Genomic DNA, 21,872 nt, shown 5'->3' with positions numbered 1-21,872 from the left:
TAAAAGCTATAGACTTAAAGCTGGATTAAGATTGACAGGGCCCTCACTATGGCAAAACTTACGGCGCTCTATCCCAGGTGAAATTCAAGATAAAATCTCAGCTACAAGTAAATATAAGGAGAGTTCAGTAGCAGTCTGATCCCCCCACGTGGTGACCACCTCAGAGTTCTTTTAAAACCATAAATGTGCACATGTAGTTCTAAGTGTTTAAGAGGTAGACTCTGTCAGGCTGCAGAAGTTCAGGTCCCAGCCTGCAGACTTCCTCGCCGCATGGCCTTGGCCAGGTACCTGAACGGCTCTGTGCCTCAGTTTCCCTGTTTGTAAAGTGGGGGTCATTCTAGCACTCCTCTCACAGGGGTTCTGTGAGGATTAGAAGAGTTATCATTGGTAACGCACGTGTGACTGGTCGGTGAGGTTAGCTTCAGTTATTGTTTATTGTCCCCCAGTCTGTGCATCTAAAACAAAGATGGGGGGGGATGAATGTTCTGAGATGCCCTCACAAAGGTCCCCCTTAAGGTCTCGGTCACACACTCACACAGGCCCCTGGAGCAGCCCCATCCAGGCCTCACTGCAGAATAGGGACTATTTCCCTATAAAAGTAAGGGTAGCACTGGACACGGTGGGAACAGCATGTGCAAAGGTCCTGAGACCCGGCTCCCTATCCACGAGGAATGGCCCAGGCTGAGGTTTTTCTGTGAGAGGGGGTAAAGGAAGGCCATCCCAGGTGATCTTGAGTTGGGGTACCTTGACCTTCCCCCCTTTCTTTCACCTCCAGGTTGCCATCAAAATCATTGACAAAACCCAGCTGAACCCCAGCAGCCTGCAGAAGGTGAGGCCCAGGGAGAGGGAGCAGCGTGGGGGTCAGGTTGGGAAGAGGGTCCTCAAGACCACCCACCCTCTTTCCCCTTTCTTCCAGCTGTTCCGAGAAGTTCGTATCATGAAGGGCCTAAACCACCCCAACATCGGTGAGGAGGGCAGGGCGTGGGCTCCGAGGCTGCCCAGCAGGGCACCAGGGCACGGGGAGAGTTGAGGCACTGCGGGATTGGCAGTTACAATCGTTAGAAAGACCTGTTTTCTCACAGCGCTGTCCCTGCTCACGGGCTCTGTGGCCTTGGCCAAGTCACTTACCCTCTCCGAGCATCAGTTTCCTCCTCTGCGGGGGGTGTGAGGTGGGGCCTTCTCAAGGTCCTTGTGAGGATTGGATAAGATTGTGCATGCGAAACACTCAGCTCAGCATTAAGCTGTGGGAGCCGGTCTGATTGTTGTCATCAGTAGCAACCATGGTCATTGCCATTGTCATTAGGCGAGAGAGAGGGGGCTTGTTACTGAGAAGCAGGATTTGGTCTGGCCGGGATGTGGCCGCGCCACTTACTCATCCTTTGTTTTTTCACTCGGTAAATATTGATCGGGTGGCCACTGTGTGCCAGATGCTGGGGATACAGCGGTGGAGAAAACAGGCACAAATCCCTGGTTGCATGGAGCTGAGCTGACATTTGTGAGAGAGAATATATAAGAGGTGTAACGTGGGGCTGAGGAGAGGAAAGTCTTGCCATCAGTAGGGAGCCACTGAGTGTTCTTGAGTGAGGGTGTCATGGCTCAGCCATCCACACAGTTACGAGTGTGGTGGGTGGCGGGGTCTCTTCCTGCATAACCTGCCCCGCCCCCCCGCCATTGCAGTGAAACTCTTCGAAGTGATCGAGACCGAGAAGACGCTGTACCTGGTGATGGAATATGCAAGTGCTGGTGAGACCCCTCCCCGCCCCTCCCTGCTCGCTGTGCCCCCTCCACACCCCACCCTCACCCCCTCGGCCTCTGCCCTGCAGGAGAAGTATTCGACTACCTCGTGTCACATGGCCGCATGAAGGAGAAGGAAGCTCGAGCCAAGTTCCGACAGGTTGGGGTTAAGGCTGTGGGTGGGGCTGGGTGGGGTCCCTGGGGACGAGAGTCTGATTGCTGGGCGTGGATCTGGATTGTCCAATGACGGCGGGGGTGGGGGTGGGGGTGAAGGTAGAGAGTTGGGTGTCCATGGGTGTGCAGATGCCCAGGTGTGAAGATATCCAGATGTAGCTGTGCAGGTGCCCAGTTCAGTGGGTGAGAGAGTCAGGCAGGACGGTGCCAGGTGTGCAGGTGTCAGGAATGTGGGTGCGAGGGTGTGCCTAGGGTGTGGAAGTGTGGCTAAAGGGACCTGGAGGTGCCAGGGTGCCGAGGTGTGAGTGGAGGACTGTGGATTTAAAGATGTGTGAGAACTAGGTATGTGAGTGCCCAGGTTTGTAAGTGTGTCGATGTGTGGGGGAAAGTGTGCGTGCAGCCTGAGTATGGGTGAGGGGGGCCAGGTGTGGGTATATAGGTTGGTGAACAAGAGTGTATGGTGTAAGGATGTCCAGGTGGATAAGAAGGTGTTGCTGTCCAGGTATGTGGCAATGGGGTGTATGTGGCAATGGGGTGTAAGTAAGAGGACATGCAGGTGTGAGGATGTCGGGGTGCTGGGAAAAGACACGCAAGTGTGAGGGTGCCCAAGTGTGTGGGTAAGAGGGAATACAGATGCGAGGGTGCCTGGTAGCCAAGTGCTTAGCAGGTGTAGGTTTGATGGGTACAGGGATCTGAGGGTGGGTGTCAGCCCCTGACTGTCCAGCAGTCCTGACACAGCTGCCTGGGACGTGGAGGGCTTCAGCCCTGGTGTGTGGGGCCACAGGTCCACCTGCAGGTGTGCCCCTTCCTCATGCATGTGTCCAGACGTGGAAGTCAGGCGGGGCTAGTCCCCGTGTGCTGCTCCGAGGTCGCTGCCGGGAGGGTGTCCTGATATCTGCGGGTGAGGGCTGGGTGCCCGAGGGGAGGTGTGTGTCCGCAGGTCCCGCAGCGTTTCCCGCCGTGACTGAGTCGGGGCGATGGGATATGCAAGTGCTGCATCACCCTGGGCCTCGGGGAGGCCTGGGTCCAGAGCCTTGGTGTGAGTGGGCTCACAGGGTCCCTGAGGGAAGCTGGGGGCTGGGGGCCTCAGGTAACTGACCTTCCCTCCTCTCCCCCAGATTGTATCGGCTGTGCACTACTGTCACCAGAAAAACATTGTCCACAGGGACCTGAAGGTGAGCCCCCTCCCCACCACCAGCTCCCAGCTCAGCCCACCTCCGGTCCCCCGGGCTTCGCCTGTACCCTCTTCCACAGGCCACCTTTTCTCCACAGGCTCCTCCCTCAGCACCCAGGGCCCCTGGCCTTCGTCCCAAGCCTTTCGTGGCAAAAGCAAGGCCAGCAGAGCGGGGAGCGAGTCAGGGGTGGGGTCAGGAGGAACAAACAAAGAGGAAGAAACAGAGTGTCCTAGACGCCGAGGTTACGTGTGTCCCAGACAAGGACACTGGATGACAAGGACACTGGGCGAGAGAGAGTCCTCACTCAGAGCCTTGGCTGTCAGACTTTAGAACATTCGGGAATCTTTGAGAACTGAGATTTCAAAGCCCTACAGTCACCCTGCCTCCAGGTCTCATCTCCCGGGCATCTTCGGGCTTGAGAAGGACGCACGAGAACCCTCACAGCTAGTGCCCGGCGGGAAAGGGACTCAGCGGCTGAGTAGGGGCAGCCCCTCGTAGTTCAGGTCCCGGGGTCCCCGTTCCACACCTCCCACCTGAGAGAACCCCACATCTCAGTACTTCTCCTCTTAGACCAGAGATAAACGTTTGTGTGCCTCGAATAGAGTCGGCTTGCCTGATTCCTTGAGCACCTACTATGTGCCAGGCCCTGTGCTCTAAGGGAGGGCTTCTCAAGGTTCTTCAGAAGGGGCCAGCCTTGTTTCCCTATCCGGTGGGGACAGGTACTTTGGTAAAGCACAATAAAAATGAAATGAAAAAAGATGTACAAAATACAAGCCCAACTTTTAAAATTATTATTAGATTCAAAAAACATAAAATTCCACTGTCAAATGGCTGGAGAAGCTTCTAAAAGCCCCTTCTCCCTGTGCTGCCCTGAAGTACCCCCCTACCCTCTGAGGAAGCCACCTCTAAGGTGCCCTGTGAGGGTAACAATGGTGGTGAAGATCAGCCTGGAGGAGGCGCGCCCCCTGGTGGAGGGTCCTGGAAGTGGCTGACAATTGGATTTCAGGACCTGATAGTGCACCAGAGGGACCGCCAGCCCAGCCCAGCCCAGACCAGCCCAGACCAGCCCAGACCAGCCCAGACCAGGGGCTGGACTGCGGAGCTTCACACGCCACAAAGGGCAGTGCCACCTCAGAGCTGGGTGGGGGTTGGGGAAGGCTCTCTGAGAAGTGGGTTTGTGGGTTTATCCTCCTGTTGGGTCAGAGGTGGGGAAGCAGGAGGGAGGGAGGCGTGGGCCCGGGCAGGGCCGTGTTGGGACGGGCCACACTGACGGTGGGTGTTGTGCGCTGAGTTTAGTCACAAAGCCGGGAGAGGCAGGTGCTGAGGCTCCTTCCACGCTCGGCTGCGGGAGGCCAGGCCTCTTGGATGCCAGCGCTGCCGCTGTCTTGCTGCGGACATGAGGCATCTCCCTGAGCCTCCGTTTCCTCGACTGTTGAAATGGCGATTACAGGAACACGTGCCACCAAAGCCAGAGCAAACCTCTTAACTGTACAAAGATGTGCGAGTGCCGACTGTGTCCCATACACTGTGGTGGGTGCTGTATGCCTCACCCCGCAGCCGCCTCTGAGGCAGCTGCTGCGGCATCCTCAGCTTACACGGGGGAACGGAGGCACAGAGAAGTCTGGCAACCCACCCAAGTCTGGCGCCCGTGCTCCGTCCACCGCACGCGTCCACCCTCGGCCCTCCCCTCCCAGACACCGAGCGTGGGTGGCGGAGATGGCATCTGATGCCAAGGTCCTCCCAGAATCTGTCCTCTTTAACCCGGTGTCATGCAGCCACTCATAAAATAAATGATAGTCCACAGCCCCTGGTGTGTGGTGGGTGTGTAATGAGTATTAGATCAAATGGATGTTTTCATTTTTATGGGTCTTGAATAGTCAGTCTCACCTTAGTTTCTGCCGGGTAAACTGAGGCTCAGAGAAGGGCAGGTGTGGGCCTGAGGACCCCCAGCTCTGCAGACCACGTGGGCAATAATAGCTAAATTTACATGGCACTTAACGGGTGCGAATATCGTTCTAGACCAGTGGTCGGCAAACTGCGGCTCGCGAGCCACATGCGGCTCTTTGGCCCCTTGAGTGTGGCTCTTCCACAAAATACCACGTGCGGGTGCACACGTACAGTGCGACTGAAACTTCGTGGCCCATGCGCAGAAGTCGGTATTTTGTGGAAGAGCCACACTCAAGGGGCCAAAGAGCCGCAGTTTGCCAACCACTGCTCTAGGCCTTTTATGCAGATTCACTCTATTCTCTGAAGTAGGGACTGTGATTACCCCCATTCTATGGAGGAGGAAACCAAGGCCCAGAGAGGTCAGTTGCTGCCCAGGGTCACACAGGGAGTCGGGGCCAGGCCGCAGTCGGTCTGGGCGGGTCAGCTCCGGCACCCGTGCTCCTGTCCACTGCACACGTCCACCCTCGGCCCTCTCCTTCCCTCCCAGGCTGAGAACCTCTTGCTGGACGCCGAGGCCAACATCAAGATCGCCGACTTTGGCTTCAGCAACGAGTTCACGCTGGGCTCGAAGCTGGACACGTTCTGCGGGAGCCCCCCGTACGCCGCCCCAGAGCTGTTCCAGGGCAAGAAGTACGACGGGCCGGAGGTGGACATCTGGAGCCTGGGCGTCATCCTGTACACCCTCGTCAGCGGCTCCCTGCCCTTCGACGGGCACAACCTCAAGGTGCTGGACGGGGCTGGCGTGGGGTCTTACTCTCCTGGGAGGAGCTCTCTGGGCCTCGTCCCAACACGGCTCCGTGCAGAGGGGCGGGCTGGCCTGAGGTCATGTGACAGTGCGGGGTCAGGCAGGGCCATCCCAGATGGACCGTGCTGTGTCGGGGTTCAGGGCGGGGCCTTTGCGGCCGGCGGGCTGGGATTCAAATCCTGGCTCGCTCAGTCCATTTTTATTGGCCGTCGACCCTGGGTCAGGCTGCTTTGGGTGTTGCAGATACTGTGTGGACCAGAGAGGCAGGAGCCGCCGCCTTCACACGTGCCACACCAGGGGCCGTCCCTGCACACACGCCGAGTGGGACGAGCCAGTCACAAAAGTCCACGCGTTGTACGATTCCGCTCTTATGAAATGTCCATAAGACAGAAAGCAGATTGGCGTTTGCCTAAGGCTAGGGGAGGATGGGGAAGTGGGAGAACAGGGTTTCTCTCGGGGTGATCAAATGGTCTAAAATAGATTGTGGTGATGATTGCACAACTCAGAACGTACTAAAAACCACTGAATTGTGCACTTAACACACAAAAACCCTGCCCTCATGGACCGACATTCCAGCAGCACAGCCAGGCCAAAAACCGAGTAAATAAGTGCGATGTATTATTTCAGATGCTGGCCAGTGCTAGGGGGAAGCCGGGAAGGGTGGGAATGGCGTGGTAGGGGGGGGCTCTAGTGCGGTGGTTTTCTTTTCTCTTTGAACTTTTTATTCTGAAACATTGCCCGTCTACAGAAAGGTTGCAAGCGAGAACAAATTTCAGGAGATGCGCGTCGCTAGCATTGCCGCAGTTGTCGTGTCCATATGTGCTCACGGCATGTCATTGCCATCCTCCTTATTAATGGAACGTTTGGGAGTTAGTTGCAGGCAGGATGCCCTTTTTTTTTTTTTTTTTTTAATTTTTTTTTTTTTTTTAAATATATTTTATTGATTTTTTACAGAGAGGAAGGGAGAGAGATAGAGAGTTAGAAACATCGATGAGAGAGAAACATCGATCAGCTGCCTCCTGCACATCTCCCACTGGGGATGTGCCTGCAACCCAGGTACATGCCCTTTGACCGGAATCGAACCTGGGACCTCTCAGTCCGCAGGCCGACGCTCTATCCACTGAGCCAAACCGGCTTCGGCCAGGCAGGATGCCCTTTATCCCTAAAAGGCGACGTACAGCAGCTGTCTCCTGAGACCAGGCCTTTCCCGTCCGCCTTCACTCCCAGCACATCCAGCGACGGTGCGTCCCGGCCTCTCACCCAGGGTCTGCACTCAGATTCCTCTGGTCGTCCCAGGAACATCCTTGGTGGTCCCTTTCTGCTCCAGCATCGCCCCGGCTCCCGCGTGGCGTTCTCTGGTCCTATCTCTTTAGCCTCCTTCCACCGGGATCCGTTCCTCCGCCTTCTTATGTCCTTCCTCACATGGCGTTGCTGTCCAGTTCCGCCGGTTACCTTGCAGAACCTGCCTCAGTGGGTGCCCGTGTGTTCTCACCATTGGACCCGGGTGGGAATTCACTGCAGAAACGCCCGGCCCTGCTCAGAGTGGCCCCGGAGGACGGGCAGGAGGCAGGAAGTCCTTGCTGAGGACAGGCCATCAGAGCAGAGGCCGCGTGGTGAGGGGGAGGGAGCCCTTCACCGTGGTCTCGGCTGAGCGGCGGCCCCTCTGAGGGTCAGTCTCCCGCTCTGTCCAGGGAGGACTGCAGGACCAGCTTGTAGCAGCGACCGAGCATGCGCTGAGCTGAGGCAGGAGAGGGCTCACTGTCACAGAATAAGCCTTCTGCGCCCCGAGCATGAGCCAGGAGACCTTCCCTCTTCTCTTTGTTTGGTTCCTCCTCCCCAGAGGATGTGTTTTCCATTGCTTTTTCAGAGACCGTGGAAGGGAGGGAGGGAGGAGGCGGGGAGAGAGAAACTCGATGTGTCTCTCACACTGACTGGCGGCCTCCTGCACGCAGGGAGTGAACCGCATCCCATGGGCAGGGAGTAACCTGCAACCCAGGCACGTGCCCTTGACCGGGAATCTAAACCACAACGCTCCCACCACACTGCCACCAGCCAGGGCCAGGAGACCTTGTCAAGGGACCAGGCCAGCGGCTCACCTGCCCCAGGCCCTTGTCACCTCCTTGCTGGGCAGAGGAGACACACAGCTGGGACAAGTCCTGGCTTTGTCATTTCCTTGCTGAGTGACCTTAGACACGCCACACTGAGTGTATAGCCCTTCACCGGGACCTGGCATCTGGCCAGGGCGCCACGCTTGGGGCAGCTCTGGTGGTGGTGGCAGTGGCCCGATGGCTGCTCTTGCCATGTGACAGGCAGTGCGGTGCAGTGGTCACAGTGCAGGCTCCGGAGCCCTGGGCCCTGCCATGTTCTGGTTGTACAACCCCAGGGCAAGTGATCAACCTCACTGGGCCTCAGGCTCCTGGTCTGGAAAATAGGCATCGCGACCCTGTTTCACAGCGTTATCGTGAGCACAGATGTAATATTCGGAAAGCACTTAGAGCTCTGCGTCTCGGGGTGAGAGGCCTGAAAGCGATCCTCATGATGATGAAATATTCACGACCCTTCGGGCTGTAACGATCTGCAGACCCAGGAGGCTGCCCAGGCACACGCCTCTTCCTGGCCCCGGCCCTGGCAGATGGCTTCCCCCCTCCCCATTTCTCTCTCCCTCGGGTCTTTATGCAGGACGGAAAGGGCTCTCCCTGGTCCGCCATGCCATGGAGCGTGGGATTCATTTTCTCCTGCACAGCCTTAGGGCTCCTCAGACAAAGCCCTTAAAAAAAAGGTCAGCATAGCCCTGGCCGGGTAGCTCACTGGTTAGAGCAATGGTTCTCAACCTTCTGGCCCTTTAAATACAGTTCCTCATATTGTGACCCAACCATAAAATTATTTTCGTTGCTACTTCATAACTGTCATGTTGCTACTGTTATGAATCGTCATGTAAAATCTGATATGCAGGATGGTCTTAGACGACCCCTGTGAAAGGGTCATTCAACTGCCAAATGGGGTCACGACCCACAGGCTGAGAACCGCTGGGTTAGAGCATCATCCCTATATGCAGAGTTGTGGGTTTGATCCCCGGTCAAGGTACATATAAGAATCAACCAATGAATGCATAACTAAGTGGAACAACAAATTGTTTCTCTTTCCCTTCCTCTCTCTTTAAAATCAACCAATAAATTGAAACAAATTTTAGCCCTGGCTAGTGTTGCTCACTGGTTAGAGCGCCTGCCCATGCACCAAAGGGTTTCGGGCTAAATTCCCAGTTTGGGGCACATACCTGGGTTGTGGGTTCGCTCCCTACCCACCACCCCCAGTCGGGGAGTGTGCAGGAGGCAACCAGTCAACGTGTCTCTCTCACATCTGTTTCTCTCTCTTTCTCCCCCCCTTCCCTCCCTTCCACTCTGAAAAGCAGTGGAAAAAAATATCCTCAGGTGAGAATTAACAAAACAAAACAAAATTATTTTTAAAGGTCAGCAGATGAGAGCTCATCCTTTGAGACCTGCAGAGCCTCAGAGCTTTTCAGAAGGGCAGGCAGGCACGTCCGAGGGAAGGTACAGGGATGGAGGGCGTGGGCAGGAGTCCCCCCCCCTCCCCTTGTATACGTCTAATGTTTAAATAGTGCTGCTCGGGGCCTAGCGCGTGCTGGGCACTTACTGCTATAAACCCACTCACTCCCTGGCCCCTGAAGTGGGTGCTGGGGTCCCTGTTTACAGACAGACAGACTGAGCCCAGAGGCTAACTCACCTGCCACCTCCCTGCTCACCTGGCTTAGAGAATTCACTTTCTCTGTAAGGTTTCCTCTGAATGAGAAGTTATGTAGCTTTAAACTGGTAATATTTTTTTGAAAATTGCTGCATTTGGCACAATACTCCCATTTTACAGATGGGGAACTGAGGTCAGGAGGGAGTGGTGGGGTTTCACCCGGCTCGTTCAGGGCGGGGACTCGGGGCTCCTGTCACTTCTGTCCGGGGAGGGGACTGGGACAGAAGTGAGAGATGAGTGTGTGTGTGAGGGGTGGGAAGGCGGGGCGGACCCCTCCCCCAGTAACCCCGTCCCCTCAGGAGCTGCGGGAGCGAGTCCTCAGGGGGAAGTACCGGGTCCCTTTCTATATGTCTACCGACTGTGAGAGCATCCTGCGCAGATTTTTGGTGCTGAACCCCGCTAAACGCTGTACTCTGGAGGTAAGCCGGCCCCACACCCCTCGGCTGCCTTCTTGTCCTGCACCTGTCCTCTCCCCACCCGCCTGCTAAGGTCCTCGGCCGGAAGGTGGGGGGAGCCGGGCAGCCCAGGAAAAGGCTCCCAGACCCGTCCTGATGCACCCCCCGACCCAGCAGCCTCGCCCACTCCCTGCCACGCCAGTAATTAGCTAATGAGCTTCTAGGATGATTACAGCGTGCCGGGGACCCAGATGATGTGGGGGCGGGAGGTGGCATCTGGAGGCTCCAGCGGGGGGGCCCCCGGGAAATGGGGTGAGGAGGTGCTCGCTCTCAGGAAGCCCTCACTTCTGGGATGCTAGGCCGTGGGGGTGGGTACCTATATTTTTTCCGGGCTTCTCCTGACATTTCTTCTCCCTCCCCTGCCCTGCTCCGATTCCTGCAGCAAATCATGAAAGACAAATGGATCAATATCGGCTATGAGGGTGAGGAGCTGAAGCCATACACAGAGCCGGAGGAGGACTTCGGGGACACCAAGCGAATCGGTGAGGATCAGCGGGCGCGGGCCCCAGGGCCAGGGGAGGAGCCCTCCAGCCCCACCCCTCCGGTTGGTGCCTCAGCGACTTGGCCAGGCCGTGGGGAGAGCGAGAGCCTGGCACCAGTCCCTGTGCTGTGCTTCCGAGTGGTGTGGCCCCGGGCAAGTGGCTGCCCTTCTCAGTGCGTCTGTTTCCTCGTCTGTAAAATGGTATATTCATAGACCTATCCTACAGGGTGTTACGAATATTAATTGACTGGGAGTATAATCTACATACTGCACTTTATATCAGGCATGTACTGAGTGCTGATGTATGTTAGCTTTGACTATTCAAACACAAAAGAATGGCCCTAGCTGGTTTGGCTCAGTGGATAGGGTGTTGGCCTGCAGACTGAAGGGTCCCGGGTTCGATTCCGGTCAAGGCCATATGCCCTGGTTTTGGGCTCCATCCCCGGTGGGGGGCGTGCAGGAGGCAGCCGATCCATGATTCTCTCTCATCATTGGCATTTCTGTCTCTCCCTCTCTCCCTTCCTCTCTGACATCAATAAAAGTATATTAAACACACACACACACAGGGATGTCGGAGCACTTCCTGAGTGCTGGGGCACGGCCATCGGTAATCTGCGAGTTTGGGGCAAGTCCCTACGTTGGCCCGTGACTCACCCTCCACTCCTTTGGTCCCCATCCCTCCAGCCCAGAACCTTCGAACACTTGACCCCTAAAGCATTAGCCCTGGAAAAGCCCCTTAGAGGCCACCCAGTAACCCTCCATTGTACAGCTGAGGAAACTGAGGCCACCATCAGAAGGTCCTTAATCAGGACTTCCCTGGTTGTAAGTAACAGAAAGCCCAAGCCATTCTGGCTTAAACCAGATGATGATAATAATAAGAGGTCGAAGCATACGAAATCGCCGTTTGCTTAAAAATCAATACCAGCAATGTAACATGGTTTAACCTAAGAGTGACGTTATTCACATAACTAAACAGGCCGGGATGTCAGCCTTCAGACACAGCTGGACCCAGGTGCTCAGAGGCAGTTGGGAATCTGCCAAGTGACAGCTTTATTTCCAGGCAGCCCTCCCGCCAGGAGCAAGCTGCCAGCAGCATAGCCTAGTGGTCTGGGCACCTCGTCAGGAAGAGAGCCACTTCCTACAGTTCCACCGAAAACACTAGGCTGGTGCCCATTGGCCGCCCCTGAACCAGTCAGTTTGGCCGTGGGGGTGGAATGCTCTGATTGGCCAGACCTGGGTCATCTTCCCGCCCTTGGGGCTTGGAGCAGGCAGGCATCTGCTGAGTGATCTGCGTGGGAAAGGATGTTCTGCCGAGGAAAATCAGAGTCCTCCTGGCAGAAGGGGCAGTGGGCACTGGACCAGCCAAAGAGTAGGCATCGCTGATGTGGGAAGGAAGGGCCTGAGCCTCCTTTCCGTCCCCCTCTCTCAGAGGTGATGGTGGGTATGGGCTACACTCGGGAAGAAATCAAAGAGGCCTTGACCAGCCAGAAGTACAACGAAGTGACCGCCACCTACCTCCTGCTGGGCAGGAAGACTGAGGTCAGGAGGCACCAGGGGCATGTGGGATTCGGGCTGCCTGGGGTGGAGGGACTTCTGGGGCCGAGAGGACATGGGCTGAGGCTCATTGTCTGTCCTCCTGCAGGAGGGCGGGGACCGGGGCGCCCCAGCACTGGCCCTGGCAAGGGTGCGGGCGCCCAGCGACACCACCAACGGGACAAGCTCCGGCAAAGGCACCAGCCACAGCAAAGGGCAGCGGAGCTCCTCCTCCACCTACCACCGCCAGCGCAGGCACAGCGACTTCTGTGAGTATGGCCGCCCCACAGTCAGGCTCTCGGGTAGCAAGCAACAGACCCGCTCGAGCCCATCGCCTCGAAGAGAGGACTTGCTTATAGAGATGCAGGGACATCGCACGGGCCTTGGGGGCAGGAATGCACAGCCAGGCTCAGGGCAGGATCAGAGACCGGAAAAGCAGCCAGACCCAGAGCAGACACTGTCCGTGTCTCGCTTCCTCTGCTCGTTTGGTTTCTCCTTCCTCTCTTCCTTATCTCACCTTATCTTTTCCCAGTCCCTCGGTTCCTTACCTTTCGGTTTTGGAGACCAACTCAAGTTGTACCTGGAGAGGAGTGTCAGGAGCTCAGTGTGGTTCTGGGCGGTCCAGCCATTCCCCTCCTCTGGGTCTCCTTCCCCCGCCGCCCCCTTTTTTATCTTATTTTAAAGGTTTTTTATTGATTTTTAGAGAGAGAGAAAGGGAGAGGGGGAGAGAGGGAGAAACACTGCACACACCCTACCAGGGATCGAGCCCACAGCATAGGCACGTGCCCTCACCGGGAATCAAATTGGTAACCTTTTGGTGCGTGGGTTGGTGCCCAACCGGTGCCACACCGGCCAGGGCTCCCCCACCCCTTTGTTTTTTATTGTTTTTAAAATATATTTTTTATTGATTTCAGAGAGGAAGGGAGAGGGACGGAGAGGGAGATAGAAACATCAATGATGAAAGAGAATCATTGATCGGCTGCCTCCTGCACACCCCCCGACTGGGGGTCAAGCCCACAACCCAGGCATGTGCCCTTGACTGGAATCGAGCTGGGGACCCTTCAGTCGGCAGGTCGACACTCTATCCACTGAGCCAAGCCAGCGAGGGCTCCCCCACCCCTTTAAATAGCAAGACTGGCCCAGAAAGTGCTAGAGAGGCTGTGACTCCAACATCCTTTGGTACAACACTATACCCCCTAAAGCCCCGCATGGAGACCTGGGCTCCCAGGGTTCTCAGGGAAAGGATCGTTGACGGTGCCCGTGTCTGTCGGTGCCCGTCTGTCGTCATGGAGATTACTGTCCTTGGACGGTGACCATTAAGGTTCTTGAGGATTTAGCAGTTCTGACTGAACTTCTAGAACATGTTTAATCCCCTGGTTCTGAAACCATAAATTCCTAAGATGTTCTAAGGGGCCAGATTTGTTTTTGAAATTAAAACAGTCACAGGCTTTAAATTTTGGTAGTACGCAAAGGGTAAACAGTAAAACAGTTTTCGTTCAACACATTTCTGCGAGCCCCACCCCCACCCCATTTGTTCTCCTTAGAGGCAGCCACTGTTACTGGTTTTATATACATTGTTTTTTTTAAAAAAAAAATTTCAAGAATTTATTTGAGTATACATTGATTATATACATTCTTTTGAAGAGGTTTTATTTATAAATATACTAGGGGCCTAGTGCACAAATTCGTGCACCCTGAAAGGAACTGTGGGCTGCAAGGCTGTGGTAGACCCAGGGGCGGGTCTCAGGCCATCCTCCACGCCCCTGCCCAACCCCTCCCTCCATGGCCCTGGTCCCCAGTCCCCTGTCTGCTGGCGGGAGCTGCTGCCGCTGCCGCTCCCATGCACTGTTGGTGCCAGCCCTGCTCGCACCGACTGATGGCATGGAGCGATTGGGGCCAGCGCCAGCAGCGGGTGCGAGTGGGGCCAGCACTGTCAGTGGATGCAAGCGACGGCTGCTGCCCTGATCGCCCCTCAGGAGCAGGGGGAGGTGGAAAAGCACTCGGGCATTCTGGGCCAGAAGCCGCCACTTGCACCCATTAATGGCACCAAGAGATCAGGGCCGGTGCCGGGCACCGGCAGTGGGCCCAAGCGGCAGCTCCAGCACTGGCAGTGGGTGCGAGCAGGGCCGTTGCCGGCAACAGGCGCAAGAGTCAGCTGCTGGCCCTGATCACCCCTCAGGAGCAGGGGGAGGTGGAGAAGCCCTGAGGGGTGATCAGGGCCTGCAGCCGCCACTTGCACCCACTGACAGTGCCGAGTGATAGGGGCCAGTGCTGGCGCCAGCAGCAGGTGCAAGTGGCGGCTCTGGCCCCGGCAGCGGGTGTGAGCGGGACTGGCACTGGCAGTAGGTGCAAGCGCCTGGCGGGACCGTGGCACATGGGAGCAAAGAATTTTCTGTAACCAGCAGAGGCTCGCCTCGATGACAACGACCAGCACCCTACCTTGGTCTGGCTCCCCTACTCACCTGCTCCACCATCCCGCTGTGGCTGACACCTGCCATGTTCTGTGCTCTGCCACCTGCTGCTGACACCTGCCATGTTCCGCGCATGCCCCCTGGTGGTCAGCGCACATAATAGCAACCAGTTGTTCCACCGTTCGGTTTATTTGCATATTAGGTTTTTATGTAGATAGATAGATAATGAGGTAGCCCTGGCCAGTGTTTCTCAGTGGTTAGAGCCTCATCCCAAGCACTGAAGGGTCTGGGTTCGATTCCTGGTCAAGGACACATACTTGGGTTGTAGGTTCCATTCCTGGCCCCAGTTGGGGCATGTGCGGGAAAAAACCAATCAACGTGTCTCTCTTGCAGTGGTGTTCCCCCCCCCCCCCCTCCCTCTCCCCCCCTCCCTTCCACTCTCTCTAAAAATCAATGGGAAAAATATCCTTGGGTGAATAAATGTGTGTGTGTATCTATCTATCTATATATATATATATATAGAGAGAGAGAGAGAGAGAGAGAGAGAGAGAGAGAGAGAGAAGATGAAAAGGAGAAAGAAAAGGGACATACAAAGATATAAATATTATGTTAACATATTAATTTAATGTACAGGTAACATTCTCCTCTTTTGATGCAGATGATAGCTCTTTGGAGATATTCATATATGAACAAGGTGATATAGTAGATATGTATAGATAGGCACTTTTCTCCTTTTTTATGCAAATGATAGCACAGTGTAGGCCTGCTTTGCAGCCTGTCTTGAAGATCACTCTATTGTTACATAATCATTCTTTTTATTTTTTTTATTTTTATTGATTTCAGAGAGGAAAGAAGAGGAAGAGAGAAGTAGAAACATCAATGATGAGAGAGAATCATTGATCAGCTGCCTCCTGTACGCCCCCTACTGGGGACTGAGCCTGCAACCTAGGCATGTGCCCTGACCTGAATCAAATGGTGACCTCCTGGTTCATAGGTCGATGCTCAACCAATGAGCCACATCAGCTGGGCGGAGCTTTCTCATTCTTAAAGGCTGCATAGTATTCCATTGTGTGGAATGACTTGATTTAATTAACTACTAGAGGCCCATTGCAGGAAGATTCCTGCAAGAATAGGGCTTCCTGCAGCCAGAGCGAAGCCCACCCGTCTCCACTGCCTCACTCCCTCCCGTGTCCGCTGCCTCGGGACACTCCATCGGCGGCAGAGCAGCAAGGCTGGATTGGCCACCAGAGTGAGTGGATCATGCCTCGCCGCTCGGCCCCCGCGGCCCCCGGCCAGGTGACAGGCCCAGACACTCCAGCAGCAATGCCTCACCACTCGGCCCTTCCCCCTCCGCTCCCTGCCACCTGCCTGACCAACAGGCCTGGCACTTCAGCGGCAGGGCTGAGGGGACTGGGCATCGCCATCTTTGTGATGGAGTGATGGTTAATTTGCATATTGCTCTTTTATTAGATAGGATTTGCCTGTTAAGCGGTGTTTAGGCTGTTCCCAGTCTCATGCTTCGGATCACTCTGGAGTTTCTGGGTCAATCTGACAGCCCCTGTCAGAGTCGCCTACACAGAGATATGGCCCAGGGAGGAATGCGGAGGTTCCCAGGGTCACCCAGTGTAGGTTCTGGCTTTTCCAGGTGATGCCAGCCCTAACCGTCCCCTCCCTCCACCAGGCGGCCCATCCCCCACACCCCTGCACCCCAAGCGCAGCCCAACCAGCACGGGGGAGGCGGAGCTGAAGGAGGAGCGCCTGCCGAGCCGGAAGGCGAGCTGCAGTGCTGCGGGCAGCGGGAGCCGAGGGCTGCCCCCCTCCAGCCCGATGGTCAGCAGTGCCCACAACCCCAACAAAGCAGAAATCCCGGAGCGGCGGAAGGACAGCACGAGCACCCCTGTGAGTGGCCGGGGCTGGGGCAGGGTCAGGTACGGCCACCTGAGGCCCGGCCTGCAGATGCCACTGGGCTCACATTTTTTCAGACCTTGGCGTTTCCCGTCCTGCTCCCCAGACCACCACACAGGACTCCTTGTTACATCCGTTCACTCATTCATTCATTCATTCATTCAACAAACATTTGCTGAGCCTTCTCTCTTTGTCTGATCTTGTGCTTGATGCTAATGTGTAAATTAGCATTCAGTGTCCGAAAGAGGCATACAGCGTGCAGGAAGGATTTAATAGAGGTAACTAGGTGTGGTGCTTATAAAATAGTAGGAAGGCCTGGAGAAGCAGGCAGAAGCCTAGACCTGTGGGAATGACACCTTGTCAGCGGACCAGACCCACCAGGAGCTGCCCCCTGAGGCTGCCGGCAGTTTGTTGAATTCCAGAGCACACGGTCATGGCTGCAGTGCGAGACTCCAGGACTTCACCCTCAGCCAGAGGCCCCGTGACATCCAGCACCTGGAAGATGGGGTGGGGGCCCTGCCGAAGCAGAGGCCGCAGGACCTGGCCTGTGAGAGCAGAAGTCGGGGCTTCATGCGTGCGAAGGTTGGCAGGACCCGTTCCTGTCCAGAACCTGAGCTGCTGACGAGTCTGAGGAGTGTAGCACTTGGCTTCTTCTGTAGCTTCCTGGAGTGGCAGGGTGCAGCTGGGGGAGCCAAACACCCTCAACAGTGGGAGACCAGCGTGCAGGCAGGTACTAGGAAAGTGGTCCGGACTCTGAAGCCATATAGACCGAAGTTTGAATTACACTGATGAGCTGTGTGTCCTTGAGCAAGTGACTTTACCTCTCTGAGCTGTAGGACTCCATCCTGTGAAATGAGCTCATTAAAAAACTTGGGTCCTTGTGAGATGAGAATCTTGTACTTAAAGTCCTTCACACAGTGTCTGGCTCAGTACGTGCTCATTGAGAGCTACTGTTAGTGTTCAGATAAACCCGCAGCTTAGGAAGGGAGGGAAGGAACAGCAATTAGCCTCCAGAAAGGAGAAGGAAGGAAATTATAGAAGAGAAGTCAATAAAAGGGAAAACAAATGTACATTAGAGAAAAAATCAACAGAGCCGAAAGCTGGTTCTTAGGTTGGTGACAGCACTGGACCCCGAGCAGGGCTGATTGAGAAAAAAGATAGCAAACACGAATTGCCAATATCAGGATGAAAAGGGGACTGTGCTGTAACATAAAGAGATAGCAAGAAGGTAGTAGGAACTACTTTAAGCCAGTAGATTTGACCATTTAGCTGAAATGGACAAATGCCTTTAAAGACACAGTGAGCTAAACTGAGCAAAAAGAAATAGGAAACCTGAACAGTCGTATATTCTTATTAAAGAGATTGATTCCAGAATTGAAAACTTTCCCATAAAGAAAATTCCAGACACAGATGGCTCTAAACTGGCGGAATTCTTCCAAGCATAAAAAATACCAGTCTTCGACAAACAGCCTGAATTAAAGAAGAGGCTCACTTCCCAGTGCAGTTTATGAGGCGACATAATCCCGATACGATATTTCTGTCCTCCGAGAGCTCACGGTTCTGGGAGGGAGGGATGTACATGTGAACAGATGTTGCAGTACAGAGTGCTGAAGGCTGCTTCGGGGAGGCCAGAGGCGGCACCTGACTCAGGCTGGAGCTGGGGGTGGGGGTAGATCATGAAGCAACACCTCAGATGTACAGAGGAGTGAGTCAGGGAAGGTAGGAGGAATATCCAAGCAGATGAGACCGTCTGTGCCAAGGCAAAGCGAAGAGACACCGTGTAGCATGAATATGTTCTAAAAGTTTGTTGGGGAAAAAAAAAAGTGCTGGTCTGTACCAAGGGGTGGTGAGGCGGGAGAGAGGTGGACGAGGCTGCCCCTGGAACCTCCCAGCCCCAGGGGCCTCCTGTGACTCAGCCTGGATTGCTGGGAGGGCCCAGGAGCCTCGTGTCTTTGGTTCCTTTAGCCCAGAGTCAACCATCAGTTTACACACAGGCCTCTCCTTGTTCATCATGAGGGAGGCCAGAGAGGGTAAAAGTGAGGGGTAAGGAGTATCCCATCATGCCCTCACTCCCCTGCTGGCCCTGTCTCTCACAGAACAACCTCCCTCCCAGCATGATGACCCGCAGGAACACCTACGTTTGCACGGAACGCCCAGGGGCTGAGCGCCCGTCCCTGTTGCCAAATGGCAAAGAAAACAGGTACGGAGGGGGCGGCCGTGGAGAAGGGGGAGCGGGGAGTGGGATGAGGTGAGCAGGGCCTCCTTGATCTGAGGTGGGTAGATGTTGGGGGACGGGGGTACCATGGGTACTGGGGAGTGTATGTATCTGCCCGAGTCCTCCCCCTCCCAGACTCCCCTGAAAGTCCTCCTCCCTTAATTAGTTAGTCAGCACGGGGAAGCAGTCTGCCCTGTTCTCTGCCCACGAGCCTTAGAAATCTGAGTTTATTATTTTTTTTGAATGATCCATTTTTAGAACTTAGAAGCCCCAGAATGTCACAGCTTCCACATCCTCTGGTTGGCTTGTTTTCAAACTTATTTGCTCGTGTCTGTTCAGTCTCTTCCAGCTGGCGAGTGAGGGAACCAGTGCAGACTGGCTGCGGCATGAAAGGGATGAATTTGTTCCTGTCAGAGTTCAGGTCCCGGAGTCGGGGTGGGGGGACTTCAGGATAGTGACACTCCTGCCCACCAGGACTGTAGGGACATAAAAATAATAATTCATCAGGCAGGAACCCTGGGCCAGGCCTCTGCACCTTAGCTGGTTGAATGCCCTTAACTCTGTGAGGTGGATCCCGGTATCCATTTTATAGCTGAGAAAATGAGATACAGAAAAGTTAAGTAAACTGTCCAGGGCACCACAGCTGGTAAGGCAAGAAGCAGATTATAGACTGACTCTAGAGTCTGTTTGTAATCACAGTAATGCATGGCCTTCCAGTTCTAGTCAAGAGCCAGTGTGTAGTTAGGCTATGGACTCAGCTGCTGAAACAAAGAGACCCCAAGGTATCATGGCTTAAATGAGGTGGAGGTGTAGTCCTCTGGGAACCCAGATTGAGTCTGCCAGCCTCAACATGAGGCTCCCATCCGGGTCTCAGGCCGCTGCGGCAGTTGCCACCATTTCCCAAAGAGCCAAAGGGGGTGGAAAGAAAGTAGAGGGCAAACAGCATTCTTTTTAGACCCAGAAATAGTACCAAGCACTTTTGTTTTTATTCTATTGGCCAGAGCATAGTCATATGACCACCCCTAGCTGCAAGGGAGGCTGGGAAATGTAGTCTCTGGCCGGGTGGCCCTGTGCGGTACTCATACTCTTCGTTAAAGGTTTGATTACTATAGAAAACAAGAAGGATTCTGAGGGAGAGGTAGTGGCATCTGCCACAGTCAGGGTTCCCTCTTTGAGATCCAGGCTGGTGCTGGGGCCCCTGGAAGGATGGAGATTGGAGTTGGGGCCTCCTGTGAGAACTGGGAGAGGTGGAGGGGCTAGAGGAGGGTTCTGGGACAGTGGGGCCACCACTGCTCACACACCATCTTGAGAGAGTCAAGAAGCAGGTCCCTTCCTCTTTATTGTCGCCTGTTGAGAGATGGTTATAATGAATATAGGTACCCTTGTCGTATGCATCTATTCATTTCCCAAGTTTGGATAATGGAAGTTGAGATAGCAAAGCATTTGCAAAGTTGATTTGGCTCCTGAGGTTTGGATGGCAAATAGCAAAGGATTCACCCAAAAATGTATGTGAAGCTATTCAATAGCTAAGTGTGGAGAAAGGAGGGCTGGGGTAGGGGCCGTTTGGAGCGGGTAGAGTTTGTGTGAAGAAGGGACAGGTAAGGAGGGCTGACTCTGGAGGGGGTGGTGCAGCACACAGCTTCCTTGCACAGCTCGCCCTGCCTCTGAGCTCTTGGCTGGGAGAACTTTCTGACCTCAGGACAGTGACGAATCAGCGGGACTGGGGACGTGGCCTGCCTTGGGTCCCTCTCTGACTTGTTCCTCTCTGCCCACAGCTCGGGTACCCCACGGGTGCCCCCCGCCTCCCCCTCCAGTCACAGCCTGGCTCCCCCATCAGGGGAGCGGAGCCGCCTGGCACGGGGCTCCACCATCCGTAGCACCTTCCACGGTGGCCAGGTCCGGGACCGGCGGGCAGGGGGCGGGGGAGGTGGGGGCGTGCAGAACGGGCCCCCTGCCTCTCCCACACTGGCCCACGAGGCCACACCCCTGCCCACCGGGCGGCCCCGCCCCACCACCAACCTCTTTACCAAGCTGACCTCCAAACTGACCCGAAGGTGAGCCCCACGGGATGTGGGGGACAGGGGTCGCGGTTGGGGGCTGATGGGCCTAACCTGTCTTCTACTCAACTCTGCCTCCTTTACCTCGATATCATCTCCTCCTCCACTTCCTCCTCCTCATCTTCCTCCTCCTCCGTCACCCTTCGCTCCCTCCTCACACTGCAGGGTTACCCTCGACCCCTCTAAACGGCAGAACTCTAACCGCTGCGTTTCGGGCGCCTCTTTGCCCCAGGGATCCAAGATCAGTAAGTCCTGTCCACCCTCTGCTCTCACCGGCTCTGCTCCTTGTCTGCATGTCCCAGCTGTGCGTGCAGGCGTGCGGGGCGGGGGTGCTGTGAATGGGAGAGGCGGTCTGTATGGGGGGTCACTTACTCATTTAATAAACAATAGTCTGGCCTCTGGAGCCAGACTCATGAGGTTTAGACCCCAGCTCTGCTGAGTGACCTGAGCAAGTCACTTGGCCTCTCTGGGGCTCGCTTTTCTCTAAAAAGGGGATAGCGGTGACAGTGGTTCCCTCATAGGGTTGCTGTGCGGACTAAGTGAGGTGCTGTGTGGACCGAGCTTAGAATGTTGCCTTGGAAAATGCTTTATAAACGTTTGCCATTACTATTCATTGAGCACCTGCTGTGTTTGGCACCATCCTGGGCCCTGCAGGAGAGTGAACAAGATGTACTTTGCCAAGCCCTGCCCGGGCGGAGCCAGCATTCCACCAGGGGACCCAGACAGTGAACAGTAAATAAGTAAAATACGTAGACTGTCAGGTAGCGACAAGTACGAAAGAGAAACGAGGGCAGGGAGGGGGGTCAGGCTGTGGAAAGGGAAGGAGCAGCTTTAAAGGGGCCGGCCTCCCGGAGGAGGGTCGTTGGAGCAAAGCCGGAGGAAGGGGTGCGTGTGTGTGTCGCCCCTTCTACACGTGGCTGTCTCTGCCCACCTGCCTGTTCTTTTGTCTTCCGAATTCTTCAGTATCTTTCCTACGACCTGCACTAACCATTTCAGAATGGACTCCCGTTCTGGGCTTGGAAAAGGAGAGCAAATCCGACTCCAGGCCCTCCCCTGCCCAGCTCCAGCCAGCAGGGAGGCACGGGGGCCAAGGCAGGGCTGCCAGAGTCTTGGAGGTGGTGGGGTGGGCGAGCGGAGGCTCCTTGTGTCCAGATTAAACACTCTGGCCCCCTCTCCTCCCCTAGGGTCTCAGACGAACCTGAGAGAATCGGGGGACCTGAGGTCACAAGGTAAGTGCATGTGCCTCCCCTGACTGCCACACTGTCCCTCTCCCTCACGTGC

The 21,872-nt window shown here is 55.4% G+C and overlaps 1 protein-coding gene across 5 annotated transcripts in view; it reads left to right on the top strand.

Moving 5' to 3' along the window:
- MARK4 (microtubule affinity regulating kinase 4) overlaps positions 1-21,872 on the top strand; it is a 30,685-nt gene that overhangs the window by 6,281 nt on the left and 2,532 nt on the right. Inside the window, exons 3-17 of one of the 5 annotated variants that reach the window (XM_070402295.1) lie at positions 776-829; positions 917-965; positions 1,678-1,743; positions 1,824-1,894; positions 3,027-3,083; positions 5,518-5,754; positions 9,834-9,953; positions 10,372-10,471; positions 11,900-12,009; positions 12,113-12,272; positions 16,096-16,313; positions 18,416-18,519; positions 20,310-20,588; positions 20,757-20,836; positions 21,776-21,820. In XM_070402295.1, the coding sequence (XP_070258396.1) occupies positions 776-829; positions 917-965; positions 1,678-1,743; positions 1,824-1,894; positions 3,027-3,083; positions 5,518-5,754; positions 9,834-9,953; positions 10,372-10,471; positions 11,900-12,009; positions 12,113-12,272; positions 16,096-16,313; positions 18,416-18,519; positions 20,310-20,588; positions 20,757-20,836; positions 21,776-21,820 (1,750 nt within the window). Of the gene's footprint in view, positions 1-775; positions 966-1,677; positions 1,744-1,823; positions 1,895-3,026; positions 3,084-5,517; positions 5,755-9,833; positions 9,954-10,371; positions 10,472-11,899; positions 12,010-12,112; positions 12,273-16,095; positions 16,314-18,415; positions 18,520-20,309; positions 20,589-20,756; positions 20,837-21,775; positions 21,821-21,872 lie in introns of all 5 variants that reach the window. The other 4 variants (XM_070402293.1, XM_070402294.1, XM_070402292.1 and 1 more) reach the window with 4 other exon arrangements.

This window comes from Myotis yumanensis, unplaced genomic scaffold (genome assembly GCF_028538775.1).
Source record: "Myotis yumanensis isolate MYYU_CA2020_CCGP unplaced genomic scaffold, mMyoYum1.0.hap1 SCAF_23, whole genome shotgun sequence".
Lineage (NCBI taxonomy): Eukaryota > Metazoa > Chordata > Mammalia > Chiroptera > Vespertilionidae > Myotis > Myotis yumanensis.
This window is presented reverse-complemented; position numbering and strand designations above follow the sequence as displayed.